At 38.0% G+C, this 21,894-nt stretch overlaps 1 protein-coding gene across 1 annotated transcript; it reads left to right on the top strand.

Moving 5' to 3' along the window:
- The first annotated feature begins 444 nt into the window (after positions 1 to 444).
- On the top strand, positions 445 to 14,089 carry LOC126183407 (ceramide glucosyltransferase). Its single transcript, XM_049925355.1, has 2 exons — positions 445 to 1,960; positions 5,673 to 14,089. The coding sequence occupies exons 1-2, from the start codon at positions 1,124 to 1,126 to the stop codon at positions 6,054 to 6,056; spliced, it is 1,221 nt and encodes a 406-aa protein (XP_049781312.1). The 5' UTR covers positions 445 to 1,123; the 3' UTR covers positions 6,057 to 14,089.
- The last annotated feature ends 7,805 nt before the right edge of the window (positions 14,090 to 21,894 follow it).

Below are 21,894 nucleotides of genomic sequence, written 5' to 3'. Positions count from 1 at the left end.
CGTAATTCTTAACAGTACCCATACAATGTATATTCAATGAATGACCACACAATACACAATTTATTTTTATTTAAACATCACTGTCAAATATCTATTTACGCAGTAACTACTTCTAATGTGTTTACTGTTGTAAGGACCTGCCACAACGTCAAGTTTTTATTATGCAACACAACAACACACTCATGCAGATGTTATTCATGCTGTTTTGACGTGAACGTTACCAACATACAGTTATTGTAGAGAAAGCAAGTTCTACTTATGCTTAGAAGACTAGCGCCTAAATTACGAGCTAATATTCACAATAGTTCGTAATGGCTCTAGCAAAGTACGCACAATTGTTGTTGCTGGCAACGTGTAGTAAAATGTAACCAGTTGAAACGGAAATACGGTATGTGATCATTGGCAAGCCTACATACAAGTATGGCTTCCGATTACGATGTGTATCGTGTGACTTTCATGACTTTGATTCACAAGAAAGATAAGATTAGCGATGAAATAAGAGGGATGAGCATAAGTGTACTTACTGATAAGTTTGGCATGATTAACCGCTCAGTTGCTCTCGATACATATTCGACGAACCATGTGCGAGTCGTTTTCGTCTGCTGTAACACTTGCGGAGTTATTTACGTTCACAATGACCTTAACATTTTGATTAAAGAAATTAATGTGATTGATGAGCGTCGTGCCTGCATCGGAAAAGCTCACTTCCTTCTTGTAACTTTAATAAGTTGTGTTAGGTTACAATTAGCAATTCATCACGTGTGCCTAACCCTAAAACAGTGTAAAGAAAATGCAGGTATGAAATTAAGGATACCTGTCGTTTCTGATTTACGTCGTTCAGAATCTTGGAAGAAATGTGAATCACATGTGAAGAAAGTGATTTTTTGTCTATGCGTACACGATTTAATTGTGAAGCTGTACTTGTTATTTATGCTGAAAGAACTTGTTTTTATGTTGTACACGGTTTCCAAGTTGATGTCGTCTGCTGTGCCGCCTCATTCGATTGAAAGATAACTGGTCTTTAAAAGTGCACCAGGTGTGTGGACACTGTGCGTATCTGCATCGCCAAACAGTACGGTATTTTGTTTTCTGTGTATTTATTGTGACACATTATTGTAACGCAATGACGTTTGCTACAGACCTAAGTAAAATGTCTCCAATGATCTATACATTGTATGGTTTTGCTATATTTTTCTTCGTGTTTTGGTGTGGAAAGTGGGGTGTGCATCTCATAGCAATTTTTTATGCCAAGTGGAGATTACACCAGAAACCAAATCAGTTGCCAAGTGAAACACCATATCCCGGAGTTTCAATTTTAAAACCATTAATGGGTGTGGACTTGCATTTATTCAGTAACTTGGAAACATTTTTCACCATGAATTACCCCCTTTATGAACTTTTATTTTGTGTTGAGGATGAAAGTGATCCTGCAGTGATGCTTGTTAATAAACTCATGGAAAAATATCCAAATGTGCAAGCAAGACTATTTACTGGTGGTTTTAACGTTGGTGTGAATCCGAAAATAAACAACATGCAGCCAGGTTTCAAGGAGGCTCAGTATGATCTCATACTCATATCGGACAGTGGTATTCGTATGAAAGAAGATACTCTGATGGACATGGTGTCGTACATGAAAGATGATGTGGCAATAGTGCATCAGATGCCCTTTACGTGTGACAGGGAGGGATTTGCTGCCACTTTAGAGAAGATTTATTTTGGCACAGCACAGGCAAGAATTTATCTTGCAGCAGCTTTCTTGGGTGTGAACTGCCATACTGGTATGTCAACACTTATCAAAAAACCACTGATTGATGAAGTTGGTGGTCTGCAAGCATTTAGTTGCTACCTTGCTGAAGACTTCTTCCTTGCAAAATCTTTGCGGGAGCGTGGCTGGAGGATGTGTATCAGTAGTCAACCAGCGTGGCAGAATTCTGGGCAATGTAACATCTCTACATTTCAGGTGAGTTTGAAACTAACAGAATCTAAGTTTATGTGAAAATGTTGCAGAATTTTCACCCTTAGACCTTGATAGTATTTCAGAAAACTTACCAAACTTCATAGCGAACATTTTTCTTGTCTTTTCTTTTCATATCTTTTTACTCTCACATAGTCCAGTATTTTACTGAACAATGTGTATCATTAATTAAGAGACTGGACTCATATTTAGGAGGGTAGCAATTCAAATCATTGTAGTCTGGTCATCCAGATTAAAGTTCTCACTGATATTCGTAAATCAATTAAGGCTACTGTTGGCCGGGTTCCTTCTGAAAGGGACAGCAAATTTTTCCCCCCCATCCTTCACCAATCTCATATGTCCCTTGTGTCTAGTGAACTCGTTGTGGCTCTTAAAACTCTAAACTTCATTCCGTACAGCTATTTCTAACTTCCAGCACATCACTGTACAGAATTTTTGACAGACCATTTTGTGTGCCTCTTTGCTTTTCCTGCAAAACCATCACTGTTGCATGGATCTCATTTAATTCCCTGTTTTTTCGCATTCTGTTTGGGATTTTCATTTCTCAAGTTCTGTCCAATGAAGTAGATCTCTTGCTTCTGTCTAGTCTGCCATCTTACATCATATATTTATCAGTGTTTTGTCTTGACCAACCAGTAGGTTTTGTGGTGATGTTCTCCCATCATTGTCATTCTTTTTTTTAATGTAATTTATTGTTTATTGATTCAATTTTTGGTCTACAATCACTTTTTCATCATTGCTGATGTCATTTGCATTCTGCATATTTCTAGAACTATTTTGTGAAACTGTAATTTTGTTGTGTGGCTCTGCTACAATTTCCCACAAATTCATAGCAGTTTTTTACTTATCAGAACATGCACTTATTTTCATTAAAATTTTGGATTTGTGAAGAATATGCTGGAACGAAGAAAAATTGTACTGTTCAGTCCCCCCACTCCACTGTCCCTGAGCATTGCATCACTCGTACACAAGTGGTTCACAAATAATAGCCCCGTGTGTTTCAAGTGCAAATTTTCTCAGTTACAAAAACAAACTATGTCTTTCCTCTTTTTGCAAGTAAAAGGTTAAAATGAACGTAAAATTACTTATTAGACAATCCCCCGCCCTCCCGTCCATCTGAAATCTTGGTGTGGTAACAGACTGACCTGTGGCACAGCCAGAGATCTAGGTTAGGTTGGAAGGTGACTGTTAGAGATGGTGATGCCCACGAATGTGAAAGCAGAAAATTGATTGTGGCAACAAATTGACTGGTAATGAAGCCAAATGTTTACATCCACACCATACCGAAAAGTGCAAGAAGGGTCCAGTACATAACTTTTACCAGAAAGATTTACAGATAAGTTCATCCTGGTGATTAGTAAAATGAAGGAACCATCATTGGATAATTTGAGAGCCCAATGAATGGAGCCTCATTTTATCAGGAAAATGCAAAATGGTCACACTCAATAATGAACAATGATTTTTAGGCTAAATATCATAACTAACCACTGTGTATGATACTCCTATCACTATGGTATGTGTTATTACAGGACACTGACATGTAGTAGTTCTAGCCAAAAGCAGTTTAAAACTTCACATAGGCACTACAAAGATTCTAGTTGTCCCTAATTGCATCTGACCAACAGAGCTAAAAGTTTTTAAATCAAATGTGTGAAACATTTCATTTGACAGCTATAAAATTACATTGTATTGTTTTCACTTGCCTGCACAGAGATTTAGCATAGCAGAAAACATACGAAAGAATAATTTTTAAATTTTGGTTTATTTATAATGACAAATGAGGGTATTAAATACTAATAAAATGTATTTTTTTTTTGGCGGGGGGGGGGGGGGGGGGAGTGCGGATGAGAAAGGTTCCTTACAAATGCCAACTGGGGAGATAAGCCAGTGCAGTGCACAAGTAAAAAATTTTAAAGTATACCTAGACAATGGTGCTGAGTATGGAATTAAATGTTAAGTATTCTTCATATTTTGGGGAAGACCTTCTTTACTAGTTGTGCCTACATAGGTAATTCAGTGTACAAGAATTACAGTGACTGCTTAACAGAGAAAACTGAAATTATGTTCAAAAAATTATCCATCACATGTATCATAATATAAATAGTAATAATGATATTTACCTTTTCTATTTTTGGACTGTACTGTATTTACTATGATGAATGTTTCTCTTTTTTTTTTTCTTCATATGAGAATAGGCCTATCGTTTTTCTTCTTACACTATATTGGCAGTGAAAGTTATTGGAAGTAATAATTTGGCAGAAAGTTGTTGCTGGCTTGTTGAATGTGTAATTTATAGTTTTGGCTAGTTGTGAAATGTATTCTCTTACATAATTACAACAGTTTTTTTTGTATTATTCTTCAGTCTGTAATTACTTCTGTCAGTTTTCTTTAATTGTGGCATTCAAAAATACATTTGTGATTCTGGTAGTGATAAAAACATGTCGGAAGTAGTAGTTGCTTATCCATTGTCTTGGAATTTTTGTTCGATATTTTAAACTAACTCCAATCCATGAATAAAGTCTTGAATGTAAGGTTTTCATTTCAGTCCGTGCTCATATTCATGTGTAAAATAAGTTTCAGTTCATAAGGATTGTAAAGGGGGAAGGGGAGAGTGTCGGCAGGGTAAGTGCCAAGACAGGCAGTACTTCTTTTGTACAATCTGCATGTGTACTCAGTGTGTTTTGTATATGGATATCTAGTGCCCCTATTATTTGACATGCATCATCTTTCATGGACATACATGTTGTATGCTCCTATATATTCCTGTTCTTCTCCCTCCACCCCTCCCATTTTGTAACTCAAGTCGTACAGTTTAATACACCTCGAAATGCTGCTGTACACTGAGGATCTCTGAAATTTTAGTAGTCTGTCATGCACTCTACAGTGATGTTTTCTTTTTCTCCTAAGCTCCCCATCTACTTTGTTGAGCATATTGTTATGTTGGCCATAATAACTGTCACTGATTGTGCCAAAAATACAGACATGTGACTGTTCAAATGGCTCTGAGCACTATGGGACTTAACTTCTGAGGTCACCAGTCCCCTAGAACTTAAACCTAACTAACCTAAGGACATCACACACATCCATGCCCAAGGCAGGATTTGAACCTGCGACCGTAGCGGTCGCGCGGTTCCAGACTGTAGCGCCTAGAACCACTCGACCACCCCGGTCAGCACATGTGACTGTATCAAAATGTGTGATAGACAAGTATCCATTAAGCTCATTCGTCCAGAGAAAGGGTTTTCCTTCTTCAAACCCTGTTAATGAACTGCAGTCTAGTGCTTTCCATCCCCACTGTATTGTTCAACCGGTTGTTACATCTTGCAGAAGAGGGTAGTCATTTATGTAGGTGTAATGAACAAGTAATGATATTCTCTATTAAACTTTTCCTAGCATTATCATTTTTTATGAGAGGTCCATTTTGCGTAACCTTTTTTATGTTTTTGACATGTCTCCATGTTATTTCCCCATGTTGAAACACATGCTTACTGTGGTTGGTGCATATTTCTGCTGAAAATATCTCTGTTAAAATTTGAATGTTTGGTGATACTACTGTTTCAACATAGTTAACATTTTTCTTGTGTTGGAATAAAATAATCTTATGTAACCAAATAATTTTTTTTTTTTTTTTTTTTTTTGTCATCATTTGAGGAAAGTGGGCTTGGTGTGTGATTATCTGTCATTTTAAATTTTACAGGCTCGGTTAACACGTTGGGCTAAGCTGAGGACTGCAATGGTTCCACAAACAATTTTCTTGGAACCTATGTCAGAATGCATGTTGCTGGGAGGCTGTGCAGCTTGGGCAGTCTCCTTCCTGTTTGACTGGGACCCAATTGTCTTTTATCTAGTGCACATACTTGTGTGGTTTCTTCTTGACTGGCTGTTACTGACAATTGTGCAGAATAGTTCTCTACCTTTCAATAAGTTTGACTTTGTTGTGGGGTGGCTGTTTCGTGAGCTATCTTCCCCATATATATTTCTACAAGCTTTGTGGGATCCAGCCATAAGATGGCGAGGGCGAACTTTCAAATTACGGTGGGGAGGAATAGCAGAAGAGCTCAAGCCTAAAGTGAAAGTTTGAAACTATACTCGGTGGCATTTTGTGTGTTCCTCGTGTTTTTAATAGACCAACAAATTATGCTCAACAGAAAGTAATATATATTTCATGTCTTCAGTGTAAACTGTTAACATGAATGAACTGTTCTGCTACATGCATTTGTCAATTTCTTTTGAAGCTGAAATTTTTACAAGTCACTTTTGTTTAAAACTGTATTTATGTATAAAAAAGTGGCTGCAGCTGTAGCATACAAAATGTGTCAGTGGTGCGTTATGTAAAATATGTATACTGGTGTTACATATGTCGTACAAAGATTATATGAAGTCATTAAGACCATGCTTAGCCCATGGAAAGAAAACGGCATTTGACCACATACTGTTTAAATTGAAATTGTGTTGAGATTTCCCACAAGAATTGGAATTTTGACCCGTTTAAATGTATTTATGTGTCCTGCACAGTTTATTTCACAAAGAAAGAATTTTAATCTAAAATGAACAGCAAAATTTAAACAACAGAAATTGTTCCATTACCTCTAGGTGCTATTTTTACGTCTTTTAAGTTTCAGTTAAATGAAGTCATAATATTCTGTACTTAATAGTGAAGAAAGCCTATTGAAGGTGATGGACTTTTTGTGTTCATTGTTTAATATTTGTAGGTTAATGTCGTCTTAAATAGCTTTAAAACCCTCTAGTATTCTCTTCATATAATCTTTGTTTGTATGATACTGATTGTATCATATTTTGTGTGTGTCTCTGTGTCAGATTTCAACACTGAACTGAATACATTTGGAAAGGAAAAAGTTCAAACTAGTTGTTGCGATGATGGTGCTGTAAGAGTCACCTTTACAAATTGTTTTGTTGTTTATAGAAACCTTTTGTCAGTATTTCTGTACAACATGTTTCATTTTCTCAATTGCTATTGGCTTATTTTTTGTGTTGTAGTTGAAGCTTAAAAATTTCCATCATACATATGAAACTTGCAACAGATTGTATAGGTTCTAATGGAAGCTGTTATTGAACATAGTACTGTCCATGAATTTTTAGTTTTGAAAGTAATTCACTCATCTTGCCTTATCACAGTCATTGTTGTATACTTTAATGATTTTATTAGTTTTGTTTTACACAATTTACTAGGTATTAACTTTGATCAGGTAACATACATGACGAAGACTTTATTGAATTCATTCTCTTAATAGTGCATCATGTCCTGGTACACATCTACTGGAAAGAATGCTACGCTAGTAGTTTCTTGTTGAGTAGAGCATCTCACTTCATGTTCAGTGAAATGTATCAGACTTAAAGGTATTTTATAACATATTTCATGGACATTCTTTAAACATACTGATACACAGTTGAAAATGTGTACCTCATTATGGTGTAAATGTTGAAGAAATTCTTTCATGTTGATGGAAGTTGGTGAAGAATCTCAAACAGTTACCACGGTGGTACTTCATTTCGCATGACAACTGCAATTATGGTGAATTTTCATTTTGAGACCAAAGTATCTCATTAGCCTATATGTGGCTTTAGCTCTTTCAACATTCTCATTTTTCATTCAAAATGTATCTTCATTTGTTGTTGTCCTTTCTTTCATTCTGGTTTTTGTCAAGTTTTTTCCATTTAGTTTCAGAAAAATTTTCAGATATCAGTTACTTAATTATGAATCAGTGCTGCATTTGTGTTATCAAAATGTTGGTAGCACTGATTCATTGTGCACTTTTACTTATCTGTTTATGCATTTTAATAATGAAGAGATATTTCTGAAGTATTGGCACCTTGAATAATTTGACATGTAATGGGTTGTGTAGTAATGTGCAATATATTTAACATTTAACCATAGTTAATTTTATTAGCTGTGAGTTGTATGTATTGCATATAGAACTGGTAAAGAATGACATAATTTATCTTTGTTGCATGTGTCTAGTATATATTCAAATGTACTTAAGTATTCAATTTAGAATATAGCTCCTGTTTACAGTGAACTTTCAAAAAAGAAATTAACACTGGCAGTTTCCATGTTTTGTGTACAAACATGTTTAAGATTTGTGCCTGGTTTGAGGAAATATGCTTCCATAGAAAAGAATGGGTTCTGAGAAACCTCCGTTAGTCCAGTTTCATCACAGCAGTGTTCATGCCATTAGACTTCTCAGTACAGTACATTTACAGCTTAATGTATTCAGATAACAGCATCATGGAGGAATGATTATGTAAGAAAATTTTAGTGGCAATTAGTGGTTTAAGTATTTACAGTCCGTAATGAATTTTATAGTGTCCACAGTTTATAATCATTTTTAATTGTAATTATTCTTGTTATTACTGTTGCTGTTATTGTTATTGATCTAATGCTGTAACAGTCAGAAATAACAATGATGTAAAGACTTTCTCATAGACAGACTTATGTCTGCAATCCATTAATGAATAAACCTGTGTCATGTGATCCTGTGAATGGACTTAGAGGTCTTGGAAATGTGCTAAATGTTCTCTCTCTCTCTCTCTCTCTCTCTCTCTCTCTCTCTCTCTCTCTCTCTCTTTGTATCTCACTTCACTTTCTTGGTTTTTTTATACACACACACACACACACACACACACACACACACACACACACACACACACACACGAGTGAGTGGTCACTTGCTCATACCCACCCTTTTTTACTCTCGAGAGCCACAGAAGAGTCTTATTTATGTTGATAGCTTTAAGTAAAAGCATTTATTCTATCTGTGGTACAAAGCATGGTTTTTTGAGCTTGTCATGACAACTGTAATTAGCAACACTGGACGTATCAGGAATATATTACTGGATGAATATTATAATAGAGAAAGGCATTAGGTCTAGGCAAACACTGGTAAAGAAAGTTTCAGTAGCATGTTTTCAGAGTATTTGATTATAATACTTCATTTGCCTTGGTGTTCAAAAAAAGTATTTAGTTGTTGGCCACAGTTAATGTCATATTTGTCCAAGCTTTTTCTTTCTTCTGTTTTTCTGTCTTAGGAGGTCAAAGACTTTCCTATATAAAACATGAGCAATTTATCTGCCCAGTAATGCACTCTGTGTTAACTGTCATGTGTGAATCATTCAATGGTGTGTCTGTGAAATGTGTAGAACATTTTGGGTAAACTCAGGCATATATTTTAGGTTTTATTTATTGATTTGCTTTGGTGGATAAAGCAATGTAGCTACGTTGTTTTATCGTAATTGAGACTCCAGGTGTCATTTGGGTACTAACTAGAAAGTTGCGTTTTTGGAACAGTGTTGGAGAAGTCGTATGGAGCTACCTGTGCTATCCATTTTTTGAAGGCACTGTACACAGATCCCTTTTATCATTTAAATGTTAAGCTAGCCCAATTCATATTTAGTGCTCACCAGTTTTTACATGCTGGGTCATTGCATGTTTTGAAAGTGAAATGACCACATTAAACCGAAGGCATGATACTTAGTTAACACAATCGTTACACTGAAAAAACTGTTCTGTTGGAGCTGCAACATTTAAGAAAGGAACGATAAGCTGTGGTTCTCAAGCAGATTGATACTTTGTCAAAGTCTTGGTTCAGCTTAAGACAGCACTCTCAACTCTGCAATACTATCTGTTAATCTCACAAATGGTATAGTTGTGCTTAGGGCTGTTCTTAATTGCGTACATTTCACGAACAAAGTGGATACATCATGACCTCTGAACATAATGAACTTACTAAAAACTTACCCCACATACCTCTGTTTGCTCCACCTGTTACCAAGTAAAAATGTGTTTCGGCAACTCGTGCAGTCATTAATTGTGATCACAATGTGGATGTACAAAAATAAGTTACTAATTTAGCAATATTTTGCAGAGCATGTGAACTTTGTTGCAATAATTGTTCTAAACAACTCCAGAATTTTGTCATGAACAAAAGTTAAAGTAACAGTTCAGACTGACCTCATAGCAACACTATGAAGTATTATCTGTCAATCTGTAAACTCTGACACCAATACATATTAACTTGCAAAACATTATTTAATGTTGATTGAACTGTGTGGTCACTGTCCAGCACTTAGACATTTTATAGAATGAGATTAAATTCCATCCCTAGTGTCATCTGATAGTCCGAACTCTGCTTGTGTGTGCCCTTAAGAGATGCATTTCAGTGACTGGCCTTAGAATCCTAAAGGAAAATCATGTATAGCAACTGTTGGTATCACCTGCAGAGGTACAGTGACCACTGTAATGAATATTTAGCTGAAGCAACCACAGATCATGTGTAGTTCAATTCACAATTACTTGTGTCTCCTGTGAGACGTGAGTGTTGGCAACTCGTTGGGTTTAAAAGCGCCACTTGGTACCACAGTTACACACTTACATGAACACGGTCAGACGTGGTTGACTGTGATGTTGAGTGCTGCTTTCAATCACCCAGTGTGTTGCTACCAGGACAATGTTTGTTTCGTGATGCTGTTGTCCAGCAGGCGAAACTGGTAGTAGTGAATAAAATTGTACCTGACCAGTGGCTGTTTTATCTGAATATTGAAAGTGTATGTTAAATAGATTTGTTATGAAGGAAATGTACCATCTTAAATGGCAGAATATCTGTTTTGGATGTGTGTGGCAGGAAAGAAATGTAAATTATGTGCAGCTCGAAATGGTAATTGGTTCTGAATGAGCAAATTTCTGCTTTGTTTTAAAGCATTTTATCATTCCCTTGCCAGTGAAGCTTTTTAAAGTATGAAGTTTTTAAATGTTCATCTAGGTCAATATAAACTTGTATGCCAATTACCAATTCCAGTTTGTCTTACGGGTTTATTTTATTTGAGAAATTACTGTGGCAATGAAAGAAAGTAGATGTAGAGGCACCTGCAAGAGTTGCTTTGTGTGAGAAATTTATTAGTTATGTTAATTACACTATGCTGAAAATTATGAAATTGTTATACTTAACAAATTGATCGTAGTTAAAACTGTCATCAGTACAAGAAATTTGAAAGAAACTTCACCATTTATAAACTGATGTTTCTGCACTAGAAGCTAGAAGAAAACTGGGCTAATTGTACCAAGTGGAAACATGAGCAATGTGAATAAGTTGGGTAGGATTGTATGAGAATATTTATTATCAAGTCCATTTCTCAACACATTTGGCCCTTGAAGCATAGTTTTGTGTGAAACATCCTCTTCATTACTGTCTTGGGTTTGTTACTTTTGACATTGACCCTGAAGAACTGTTTCTGAAGCCTGGGTATCTTATCTTTTTATGTTACCTGCTTTACAGTGCCTTTTTCACTGGGTACTGTTACATACATATAATTTGCCTAATCTTTCATTTTTGGGATTGTGTTTAAACCAAATTCCGGAGACCTTCTTGTAAAATGTTCCTTCGCTAGAAAGTATTTTTCTTGGACTGAAAAAGTCTACATCTTACCTTATCAGTAATGTTATGGCATTCTAATACCTAAAACATTTACTATTTTTTTCAGTGGCATTCACTTCTACATTTCTTCAAGACATATTGTATGTTTCATTGAAATGCATATGGATGAATCTTCTTCCAAATATATTATGGCATGATCACAACACCTATTTTGTAATGTGTGCTGATAAACATGAAAATACCACTCTTAATCATGCCAAAAAACATGGCCTTTGAAAAATGTTGTTAGTTATTGTGAATGTTTCAGCTTGCAGTCACAGAAATGAAAAAGATGGGTAACTGACCACAAGTGCCTGTTTTTGGCTATTCACGGGGAGTTACAACAAGGGTTTTATGTGTTCTTTGTCTGTACATTGAGGAGGGCATTGTGTGCTTTCTCATAATTTGTATGGGTGATTATGTACATAGTATTCATTGAAAGATAATGCTGCACAGTTAATAGAAACCAGTTATTTCCATAGTGCATGAATGACTTCCATTTTTGATAGTTTCAGTTTTAATTTCAAATGGAAAAAAACATTAGTATTACAATATGTATTGTGATCTTTCAAAATGTGATCTCTGTACATAACTTTAAAAGGCACTTAAAAGTGAAGGAGCGGATGGTGTCTGTGTGAATGCAGGATGTTCCCACTTAATGTGAAGATGGAATTATTTCATAGTCTGGTAATTGACACATGGTCACCCTATATTTAACAGTGTTCAGGAGAGTTTTTGACAATTTTATTCAGGAGAATAATGCTTATTTACAGTATGAACAATTCCGTTTTGTTACATGAAGTTGTGGTGGTCATTTTACATCGAAAGTGTGTTCTGAGCTGCAAAATAATATTTTTATGTAGTGTGTTCAAACAGTATGCTGTAGTTAATTGTTAGAAGGTGGCTGGAAATGCATTAATTATAAACAATCTGTGCCACTCTTTTCTCTGCATTTGGCACAGATTCCTATATGTACAGTATCAGCAACGGTCACTGCCTTTTTAATATAGCAATGTAATGTTCTCTTTCTTCATATCTGGAGACATTATTTTCGATAATTTTGCTGTAGCAAGTAAATCTCTCCAGTAGAGTGAGAAAACCTTCTTTACAGTTTGTTGTAGATGAAGATCGCGAGCTTTGGCTGTGAAAAAATGGACTATCACTGTATCCCTTGTTTCCAAGTTGATGATTCTTTTGAGAATTGCATAATTCCTAATGTGCATTGATATGTTACTGAAGGAAATCTTTCACTCAGCATTGGGGGGGGGGGGGTGAGGGGGGGGGTTGCATACTGAAATTAACTTTTGAGGTAACTTAAAATTATATGCTGAACAAATAAACTAAACCACTTTTATCTTTCATGAGAGATAAGGAAGATGCTTTCCAGTATTAGGAAAACTGAAAGAAAGGTACTCGCCTACTGACACTTTCAGCTGGCCTGCAGATGAGCTTTGCATTCTAAAGGCAAAAACTGATATTTTAGTCACAGTATGGCACCTAGTTACGATGTCAGGAAAGTTCACACTTGTTTCAGCTCTCTTTTGAAACTACAGCATACATTCTTGGGAAACTTTGGTTTCATTTTATTTATTACATTGGCATCATGACTGTATAGAATTATTCTCTCTTCCTTTCCTCCACAGAATCTGTATAATTCTAGTCTGAGAGTTCAGGTGTAGAACAAATAATTCAGTTGGGAAGAGAACACTATCATTTATAGATATAGTGAAAAGTTACAGAGCACTGCTTATTGTTTTGTTGTATGAACTAGAGCTCAGAGTTTCAGCCCTATACTACTTTCTAATAGCTGGTATCACACATGTAATGATCCTTTTTAAATTGTGACAGTGTCAGTCATTGGTAAACTTGCTGTAAATCATTGTCTGTGCATGTTCACTTCTATTATCCACTTTGCATTGGACTTACTGTTTAGCATTTCATGACATGAATATTCATAATTTATTTTGTTTTGTTTGATTGTTGTTATATGCAATAGCAGAGTAACAGTGTAAATACCTTTATTGGTATTTTTTAGGTAAATTGCTGTTGTTCAGCTTTTATTTTATGCTACAGCAAAATGGGAGAAGACCCACTTAAATCTGCTGTAAGTCTTTGTGAAGAACAAAGTGAACATTATTTTAAATTTCCCATGAATAATCAACAGAAGCTGGAAATAGATTGTTATAGTAACATGTAAAATACACATTACTTTTGTATATTTGATTATACTTATGACATTTGCATGTCAAGCTTTTTCCTGTCTCCCTCACATTTCTTACACTTTATATACTGTTTCCACTGTGAATTCCATAGCTCAGTTTTACAGCAAGAAACAGCTGTACAGATATAGTATTATTCGATTTCTGTGATATGTATTTGTAAACATAAGACTGTTTTAACAATATCTGTGAAGGCAGCATATTTTTCTTATGCAATAATAATATAAGCAATTTGAGCGATAACTTTTAATGCCTCACATGTTGTGATGGTGCAGTCATTTGTCTTTTGCAGTGCTTATTATTGACAGTTTTATGTTTTTTGGTTAATTATGTTTGTAGTTTTATGGAGTGAAGTTAAGAGTTACATATATTTTATTTTTTTGTTTGTTTAAGTAGTACTGTTTTTGTAGAATCTTTTGATGTAACTGTAGAAGTAATATATTGACATGAAATTTTTTTACATTAAAGCTCCATTCACGTAAAACAGTTGTTGTTTCTGAAGTGTAAAAAATTTCCATATTTCCTTGTTCCCATCTTCAGTATTTCACAATTACTCATTAGGTTAACAATATCCCGAAGTACACGCCACTATTTTCCAGTCACCTTGTCCCCCCTCCATGGTGCCATTACTGTTCAGTATGCCCAAACTAGCTGGAGAAATGGTAATTTTCTTTATTCTCATTGTGGAAAGCTTTCAGTAAAGTACCGCATGAGTACTTGTTTTTGTTTGAGTAATACTGGAACTTTACTTATCATTTAGTGCAAGTAATTGTAATTGGGAGTAAATTGTCTTGAGGTAAAAGTTACTAGTAATGTAGTATCTGTTTCTGTTATAAAAACTAATATCAGCTTGTTTGTGTGATCATAATTAGCCTTATGCATTATCACAATTACATAGTTTCCATTCCCATCTTCACATGTCATTTTGTTAAGCAGTTTGTTACTAATGACAATATTACAATAGATATTGAACTTTGTTTGGGTAAGCACAACATAAAGATATCCCAAGTGCCTGCTGTTACTGTTTGAGTCATATTTAATTTTTAAGTCGAATGGTACTGTATTTCAACTTTTGTTGTCTTAGACTCTCATTTCGAGAATGTTGCTTAAAACAAGATGAGATAAGATAAAGGGACACTCCTCGAAAAGATATGAGATTGGCTAAGGTATGGCATGGCAGTGTGTCCTTTTGGAAAGCAATCTGGAAAGTTCTTGTGTAACTGATTTAATGGAGTATTCAGTTATATAGTAGTTGTGCTTTGAAGCCAATAATGGACCTATTAATGAGCCACTTCAGTGCATGACACAAAATATTTGTTATAAAGAAATGGTGCACTTTTGCGTTCTTTTAATAAACCCAGTTGTAAACAGCTGAGAATTAACATATCCCTACAAATGAAATCACATGTCACCCATGAGTAAAGTCAGTCTTAAATGCACGTATTTTCCTACAGAGGTTTCTGTTGTGATGCTATGAGAATCTATCTATTCCTAGTTATCTGTTTCTAGTTACGTTGCCTTAATTTTCTGGTCAAAAAGTGTAATGGCATGCATTAAACATTAATTTTTCTTTTTACAAATTGATAAGCTGTTCTGGAGAACTTTTACTGTGAGAGTTGGTACTTCATGAAAGAAGTTACTGATGCTTTTCATTTCAGGAAATTTCCTTCAAAATCTTTCCTTACTGCTACAATTCTCCATCAGTAGTATTGGTCTGGAGTGAAGGTAATTCCTGAGTGCTCCAGCTCACTCATAATCTTTACTCCCTCCCACTACACACACCCTTGCATACATGTACATGTCTCTTTCTTTTGCTCAAATTTGAGAGAGATTGTGACAAGAGGTCCACTTACTGCATCCACAATTATGTACGTGCCTCTGAAAATAAGTGGAAATAAATCTTTAATGACGGTCAGAAATATTTTACTCAATTTCTCTCGGAGGAACAAACAAGTATTTGAGAGATACCAAACCTTTATTTGTTTTCTAATACAGGTCCCAATGCTTTTGCAGTGCTCATAACTGAGGTTTTAAAATAATGATAATTCCATCGGACTGCTGGAATGCCTTGCAGAAGACAGCCACAGCAATTCTTTCTGTCATTTTCATTTGATTCAAGTCACTGCCTTGCCTTGAATAATCTTGTTTACTATATGATATTAAACTCTTTAACTTAACGTACATTCATCCCCATCACTCATACTACACAACTGCATTGTCAGTCAAGCATAAGTTTAAAATATTTTCCACTAATTGGACTGTTTCATGTTCTATGGGTCATTTGTGCAATAAATCATAATGATGTGGAACGAGTCAGTTTACATTCACATTACACTTTTGTGTGTCGTATCGCTACATACTGACCATGTACAAGTAGTTTTTTTGCCACGTAAGTTACAAATTGCTTCCCATTGCCTTTTAACATAATAGAAACTCTTCTGTGGTATGTGTGGAGCTGTCTAGGAGGAGCTGTTTGTTTATTTTCAAATTTTACTTTTCTGTCAGGCAGTTTCTATAACTGGGTAAGTGAACAAATATTTTGGTTGAAGCATTGTGCTCCACATTTTGTGGCAAAGTCAGTTGTAATGTGGAGTAATGAACATAATTTTTTTCTGGTATTTTATGTACGTCATCATAGATGAGGGCATTGGCAGGAGTGCATCAGGCCCACACTTCTCTGTATACATAAATTCTGATAGAGTGGGTGAGCAGCAATTTATGGCTACTTGCTGGTGATGCTGTGCTGTGTGGGAAGTCATTGTTCAGTGGCTGTAGAACTATGTAAGGTGACTCGGACAAAATTTCTAGTTGGTGTGATCAATAGCAACTTGCTCTAAGTGTAGAAAAATATAAGTTAATGTGGATTAATAGGAAAATAAATATTGTGACTTTCTAATAGAACATTGGTATGATGCTGCTTGACAGTTTCAGTGATTAAATATATAGGCGTAATTTTGCAAAGCAACATGAAATGGAATGGGCACATCCATAAAAGGAGATGGCGTGTATTATACTAGTGTGACCCATTCTTGCTGCTAGATTTGTTACTGGTAATTTTGATCAGCATGCAAGTATTACACAGGTACTTTGTGAACTAAAATGGGTATCTCTGGAGGGAAGACTGCAGTGTGTTGTAGCAAGCCAAGATTTACTTCTGGTGAAGGTAGAGCAGATACTAGAAAATATGCAAAATGTTAGATCACTCTATTCAAATTCAACAATATAAAATAATTAACTTGGAAATAACTCAAGTCCACAGGAATGTTACCATGTATTTGTTACTGTCGGTGAATATTGTGTCTTATGAATTGCTGCAATACAGAGTGATAGTTGTATATTATCTCAATATACAATTGATTATAAAGTTTGATTCACATTTCTGACTAATAGTTATGTCAGTTTGCAGCTGGATCTAAGACAATGCTGTAGTCCTAGATGATGATTACAAAGCAGGGTGAGTGGCTCTGCATTCTGACATAAGCAAGCTTCTTGCAGTGGCAGCATTTGGAAACTCTTGTGAGCATATCTACGTCAGCATCTATCATGTGTTGCTGGGTCTGGCAGTAACCAGTTTTAGCTTGTGGTGCTGTAATGAGGTACCAGCTGTACCACGAGATGTTTCTTCGAATGACACCACATGCCTTCCCTCCAAACCTCTGTACTGTTATCACATGATGAGGGTGTGAGTGAGACCCCAATGTGGAGATAGATGATGAGACTGGGACTGTAATGACAGCTTATGGCAGTTACCTGTCCACACCCCAGTATCCACCTTGCAAGTGGTGGGAACACCAGCAGAAAAACCAGCCCCAGGATGCCTAGGTGCTCTAGGGACATAGTCGCTGTGGTCAGGTTGACTGCAAGTGGAACTCTAGGACATTGTGACGGCTGTCCGAGTTTGATGCCTTCTCAGACATCGGCTCAGGATGCAGGTCTTTTGATGATGATGGTAGAAGTTTGCCAATCTCTATTAGCACCCTCTAGACAGCAACTACCACACCAGGTGGAGAGGCTGAGATGACTGCTTTTGCAGATCCTATTGGCTTGCTGGGCCTGTGGTCAAAAATTCTGTGGAAAATCACTGACATAAGAGCACTGCAGCTAGTTCTGGTGATACTGATGCAGGCCAAAGGAATCTTGAATTACGTAAAATGAATGACCCAATACCTGTGTGATGACACCGTGCTCTCAGTGCTGTTTCTTACCAAAACTTGAAAGAAATCTTTATCCTGCTGCTGAAACTTTGCCTGACCCAGCAAAACGAAGTGCTTCCATAGCTACCACAGAAGATGCAAAAGGGTACAGCAATGACGACAGTGTAATAATTTTACAGGCAACTTCTTGTCACGTTGCAACGAGTCGTAGGAGGAAAGAAAAATCTGTAAGGCTTCTTCCTGTGTGTGGGGAGAATGGAGTTTCTCCATGTGACTTTTGAATGTTTGACTGAACCGTTCTTGATCACTGTTAGACTGTGAGTCAAAAGAAGCAGTAGTTATATGGTGCATGCTGCTGGCAGCATAAAACTGTTGAAAACTGACTGGCGTGAAATGTGGTCTGTTGTTCAAGACAAGACCCTCGGGGAGCCCTTCGAGACAAAAAATAGAATACAAAGCCGATTTAGTACTAGCAGCAGTGGTGGTAGATGGCATGGAGACTACTAAAGGAAAGTCACTGTATGTATCTACCACCAATAATCATTGTTCCATAATGGACGCGTAATCTGGATGGACGTAGCCTCTGAAAAGAATTTGGACTCCTACGCCCTGCCAAGTACAATGACATCGGGCGAACTGTTTAGTGTGAACTACGCCGCCATGACCTTGGTGTGACAATGACAAAACTTAATAGCTGTAGGGGGTGAGGAATCGCAACCTATGCATCGTCATTCTTTGTATGCAACAGAAGGACACTTGACCCCGCGAGTGACGATGAAAAAAGAGCAACACGCCACTGGGTGGGGAACTTATTTCAAACTTCATGACCATCCATGGTGCACATATAGCAAAACTATCCAGAGAGCTGGGCCAGAAGGGATTGCTCCAGCGATCCGCCAAAAATCGAGAGGAAAATTTCGAAGAATTTCAAAATCTTGAGTACTGTTTTGGTAACGTGATTTCTCAGACAAATCAAATACTGTGAAGGTACCGAGTGATAACAGAGAAGACTATCAGCGTTCGAATGTTGTGCAGTGGGCCTGTACAACAATTTGTGTTAATAATTAGACAATAACAGATCCCACAAATCAAATACTGTGAAGGTACCGAGTGATAACATAGACGACTATCAGCGTTCGAATGTTGTGCAGTGGGCCTGTACAACAATTTGTGTTAATAATTAGACAATAACAGATCCCAATGTTGCAGTTTTTGCACAGTCTGTGGTGGGACAGGCTTGGCAGGAATGAACAGACCATTAAAGGCCGATGAGCTGCAGTCGAATAGAACTGTCAACCGTACAAATATTGGTGGAACTTCGTAATACCATAGACAATGGTGAGTGCATCTTTTTCCAAGTTGACTGCACTTTGTTGAGAGCTCTTGTGGCAAAAGCAATAGGTCGATCAAATGAACAAACTCTGTCAATGGGTCCTTTAACCGTAAAATGCATCCTGACGTTCTTGGTATCACTCAAAGGAGACACATTTCCAGCGCACCCGGTTTAGTGGAGCAGCAATTCGCGCACTGTTTGCTATCTACTTAACGTAATATATTAATTTCCCCATGACAGCTTGTAGCCCCTTGATGTTGCGGGACGGCGCTGGCAAATCTATAAACGCAGACAAGTGTGGGAGAGCACGATGAATACCCCGTGCATTTATGGGATGTCCTAAATATTTAAGTTCTTCGTGGGAAAAGGAGCACTTTTCTTTGTTACAATTTAAGTCAACTGCAACAAGCATGTGAAACAAACCTTCTAAATTCGCTAAATGTTCAGCAGGCGTATGATCCCTGACAACAGAATCGTCTAGACAGATTGTACGTGAAGAAACTTTGGCTGTTAATTGTTCCAGGAAACACTGAAAAATAGCAGGTGCTGAAGGCCTTCCGAATGGTAGTGTTCGAAACTGGAAAAGACGCGGGTGAGTGTTGATCACAAAGTATTGCTTGGCCTGCTTGTCCAGTGGTAACTGCAATTATACCTCATGTAAATCAATTTTGGAAAAGAATTTGCCTTGTGCCAATCTGCCCATTAGTTCCTCCGTCGAGGGAGAGGAAATGAATCCACAACAGTTTGTGAGTTTACTGTGGCTCTGAAATCGTCACACAGACGTAAACCTCCTGATGGCGATTTGAGGACTACCAAGAGGAATGCACACTGACTTGCAGAAATAGGTTGTATCAGTCCATTGTGTTTCCATCGGTGCAATTCCTAAGCAGCCTCCTCATGTATAGGATCAGGGACAGGACTAGTATGATAAAAGCATGGTTGTACATTGTCTTTAATAGTAATGTGTGCCTCAAAAACCTTAGCCCTTCCCAATCCTGATCAAAAGGCTCACTGTACTTTTTACATAAGTCAGAAACATTAGTATGAGGCACTGAAACTCTGCTTTCTAACATGTATGCACAGGATGAACAAATCAAACAAATGTAAAGCAAAAATTTTAGCACTATTTCTGTAATGTATTACATGAAATGAAACACTCTTTGCAATGTCACGAAAAGTTGCTGTCAAACTGCACACGCCAAATATTGGTATTTCGGGTCTGTTATGCACAAAGTACATGAAATGTACACACAGTTGCGAATGTGGATAAACTTCAGCTGTATGATGGAATGACGACAATGAAAATTTGTGCTGGACCGGGACTTGAACCTGTATTTCCCGCTTATCGTGATCAGTAAACGGGAAGTCCTGCTTCAAATCCTGGTCCGGCACAAATTTTCATTGTCATTCCACTATAATTCTGATGGTTGTCCACATTCACTACCGCGAATACATTTCATGTGTTTCATAAAGGCCGTAATCGCCACAGTGCCAGTACCTTCGGACATGCACACATATCCGAAGAACATAGTATCTCAAATCAAAATACACTCCTGGAAATTGAAATAAGAACGCCGTGAATTCATTGTCCCAGGAAGGGGAAACTTTATTGACACATTACTGGGGTCAGATACCTCACATGATCACACTGACAGAACCACAGGCACATAGACACAGGCAACAGAGCATGCACAATGTCGGCACTAGTACAGTGTATATCCACCTTTCGCAGCAATGCAGGCTGCTGTTCTCCCATGGAGACGATCGTAGAGATGCTGGATGTAGTCCTGTGGAACGGCTTGCCATGCCATTTCCACCTGGCGCCTCAGTTGGACCAGCGTTCGTGCTGGACGTGCAGACCGCGTGAGACGACGCTTCATCCAGTCCCAAACATGCTCAATGGGGGACAGATCCGGAGATCTTGCTGGCCAGGGTAGTTGACTTACACCTTCTGGAGCACGTTGGGTGGCACGGGATACATGCGGACGTGCATTGTCCTGTTGGAACAGCAAGTTCCCTTGCCGGTCTAGGAATGGTAGAACGATGGGTTCGATGACGGTTTGGATGTACCGTGCACTATTCAGTGTCCCCTCGACGATCACCAGTGGTGTACGGCCAGTGTAGGAGATCGCTCCCCACACCATGATGCCGGGTGTTGGCCCTGTGTGCCTCGGTCGTATGCAGTCCTGATTGTGGCGCTCACCTGCACGGCGCCAAACACGCATACGACCATCATTGGCACCAAGGCAGAAGCGACTCTCATCGCTGAAGACGACACGTCTCCAATCGTCCCTCCATTTACGCCTGTCGCGACACCACTGGAGGCGGGCTGCACGATGTTGGGGCGTGAGCGGAAGACGGCCTAACGGTGTGCGGGACCGTAGCCCAGCTTCATGGAGACGGTTGCGAATGGTCCTCGCCGATACCCCAGGAGCAACAGTGTCCCTAATTTGCTGGGAAGTGGCGGTGCGGTCCCCTACGGCGCTGCGTAGGATCCTACGGTCTTGGCGTGCATCCGTGCGTCGCTGCGGTCCGGTCCCAGGTCGACGGGCACGTGCACCTTCCGCCGACCACTGGCGACAACATCGATGTACTGTGGAGACCTCACGCCCCACGTGTTGAGCAATTCGGCGGTACGTCCACCCGGCCTCCCGCATGCCCACTGTACGCCCTCGCTCAAAGTCCGTCAACTGCACATACGGTTCACGTCCACGCTGTCGCGGCATGCTACCAGTGTTAAAGACTGCGATGGAGCTCCGTATGCCACGGCAAACTGGCTGACACT

This window comes from Schistocerca cancellata, chromosome 4, assembly GCF_023864275.1.
Source record: "Schistocerca cancellata isolate TAMUIC-IGC-003103 chromosome 4, iqSchCanc2.1, whole genome shotgun sequence".
NCBI classification, from domain to species: Eukaryota; Metazoa; Arthropoda; class Insecta; order Orthoptera; family Acrididae; genus Schistocerca; species Schistocerca cancellata.
Note: the sequence above shows the minus strand (reverse complement) of the source record. Positions and strands in the feature narration are given on the sequence as shown.

What these genes read in the sequence shown, in the direction of transcription:
- LOC126183407 (XM_049925355.1), top strand. Translation starts at nt 1,124, where the DNA reads ATGACGTTTGCTACAGACCTAAGTAAAATGTCTCCAATGATCTATACA. An exon ending in GTAACATCTCTACATTTCAG is followed by an intron (nt 1,961 to 5,672) that starts GTGAGTTTGAAA and finishes TAAATTTTACAG; the next exon opens with GCTCGGTTAACACGTTGGGC.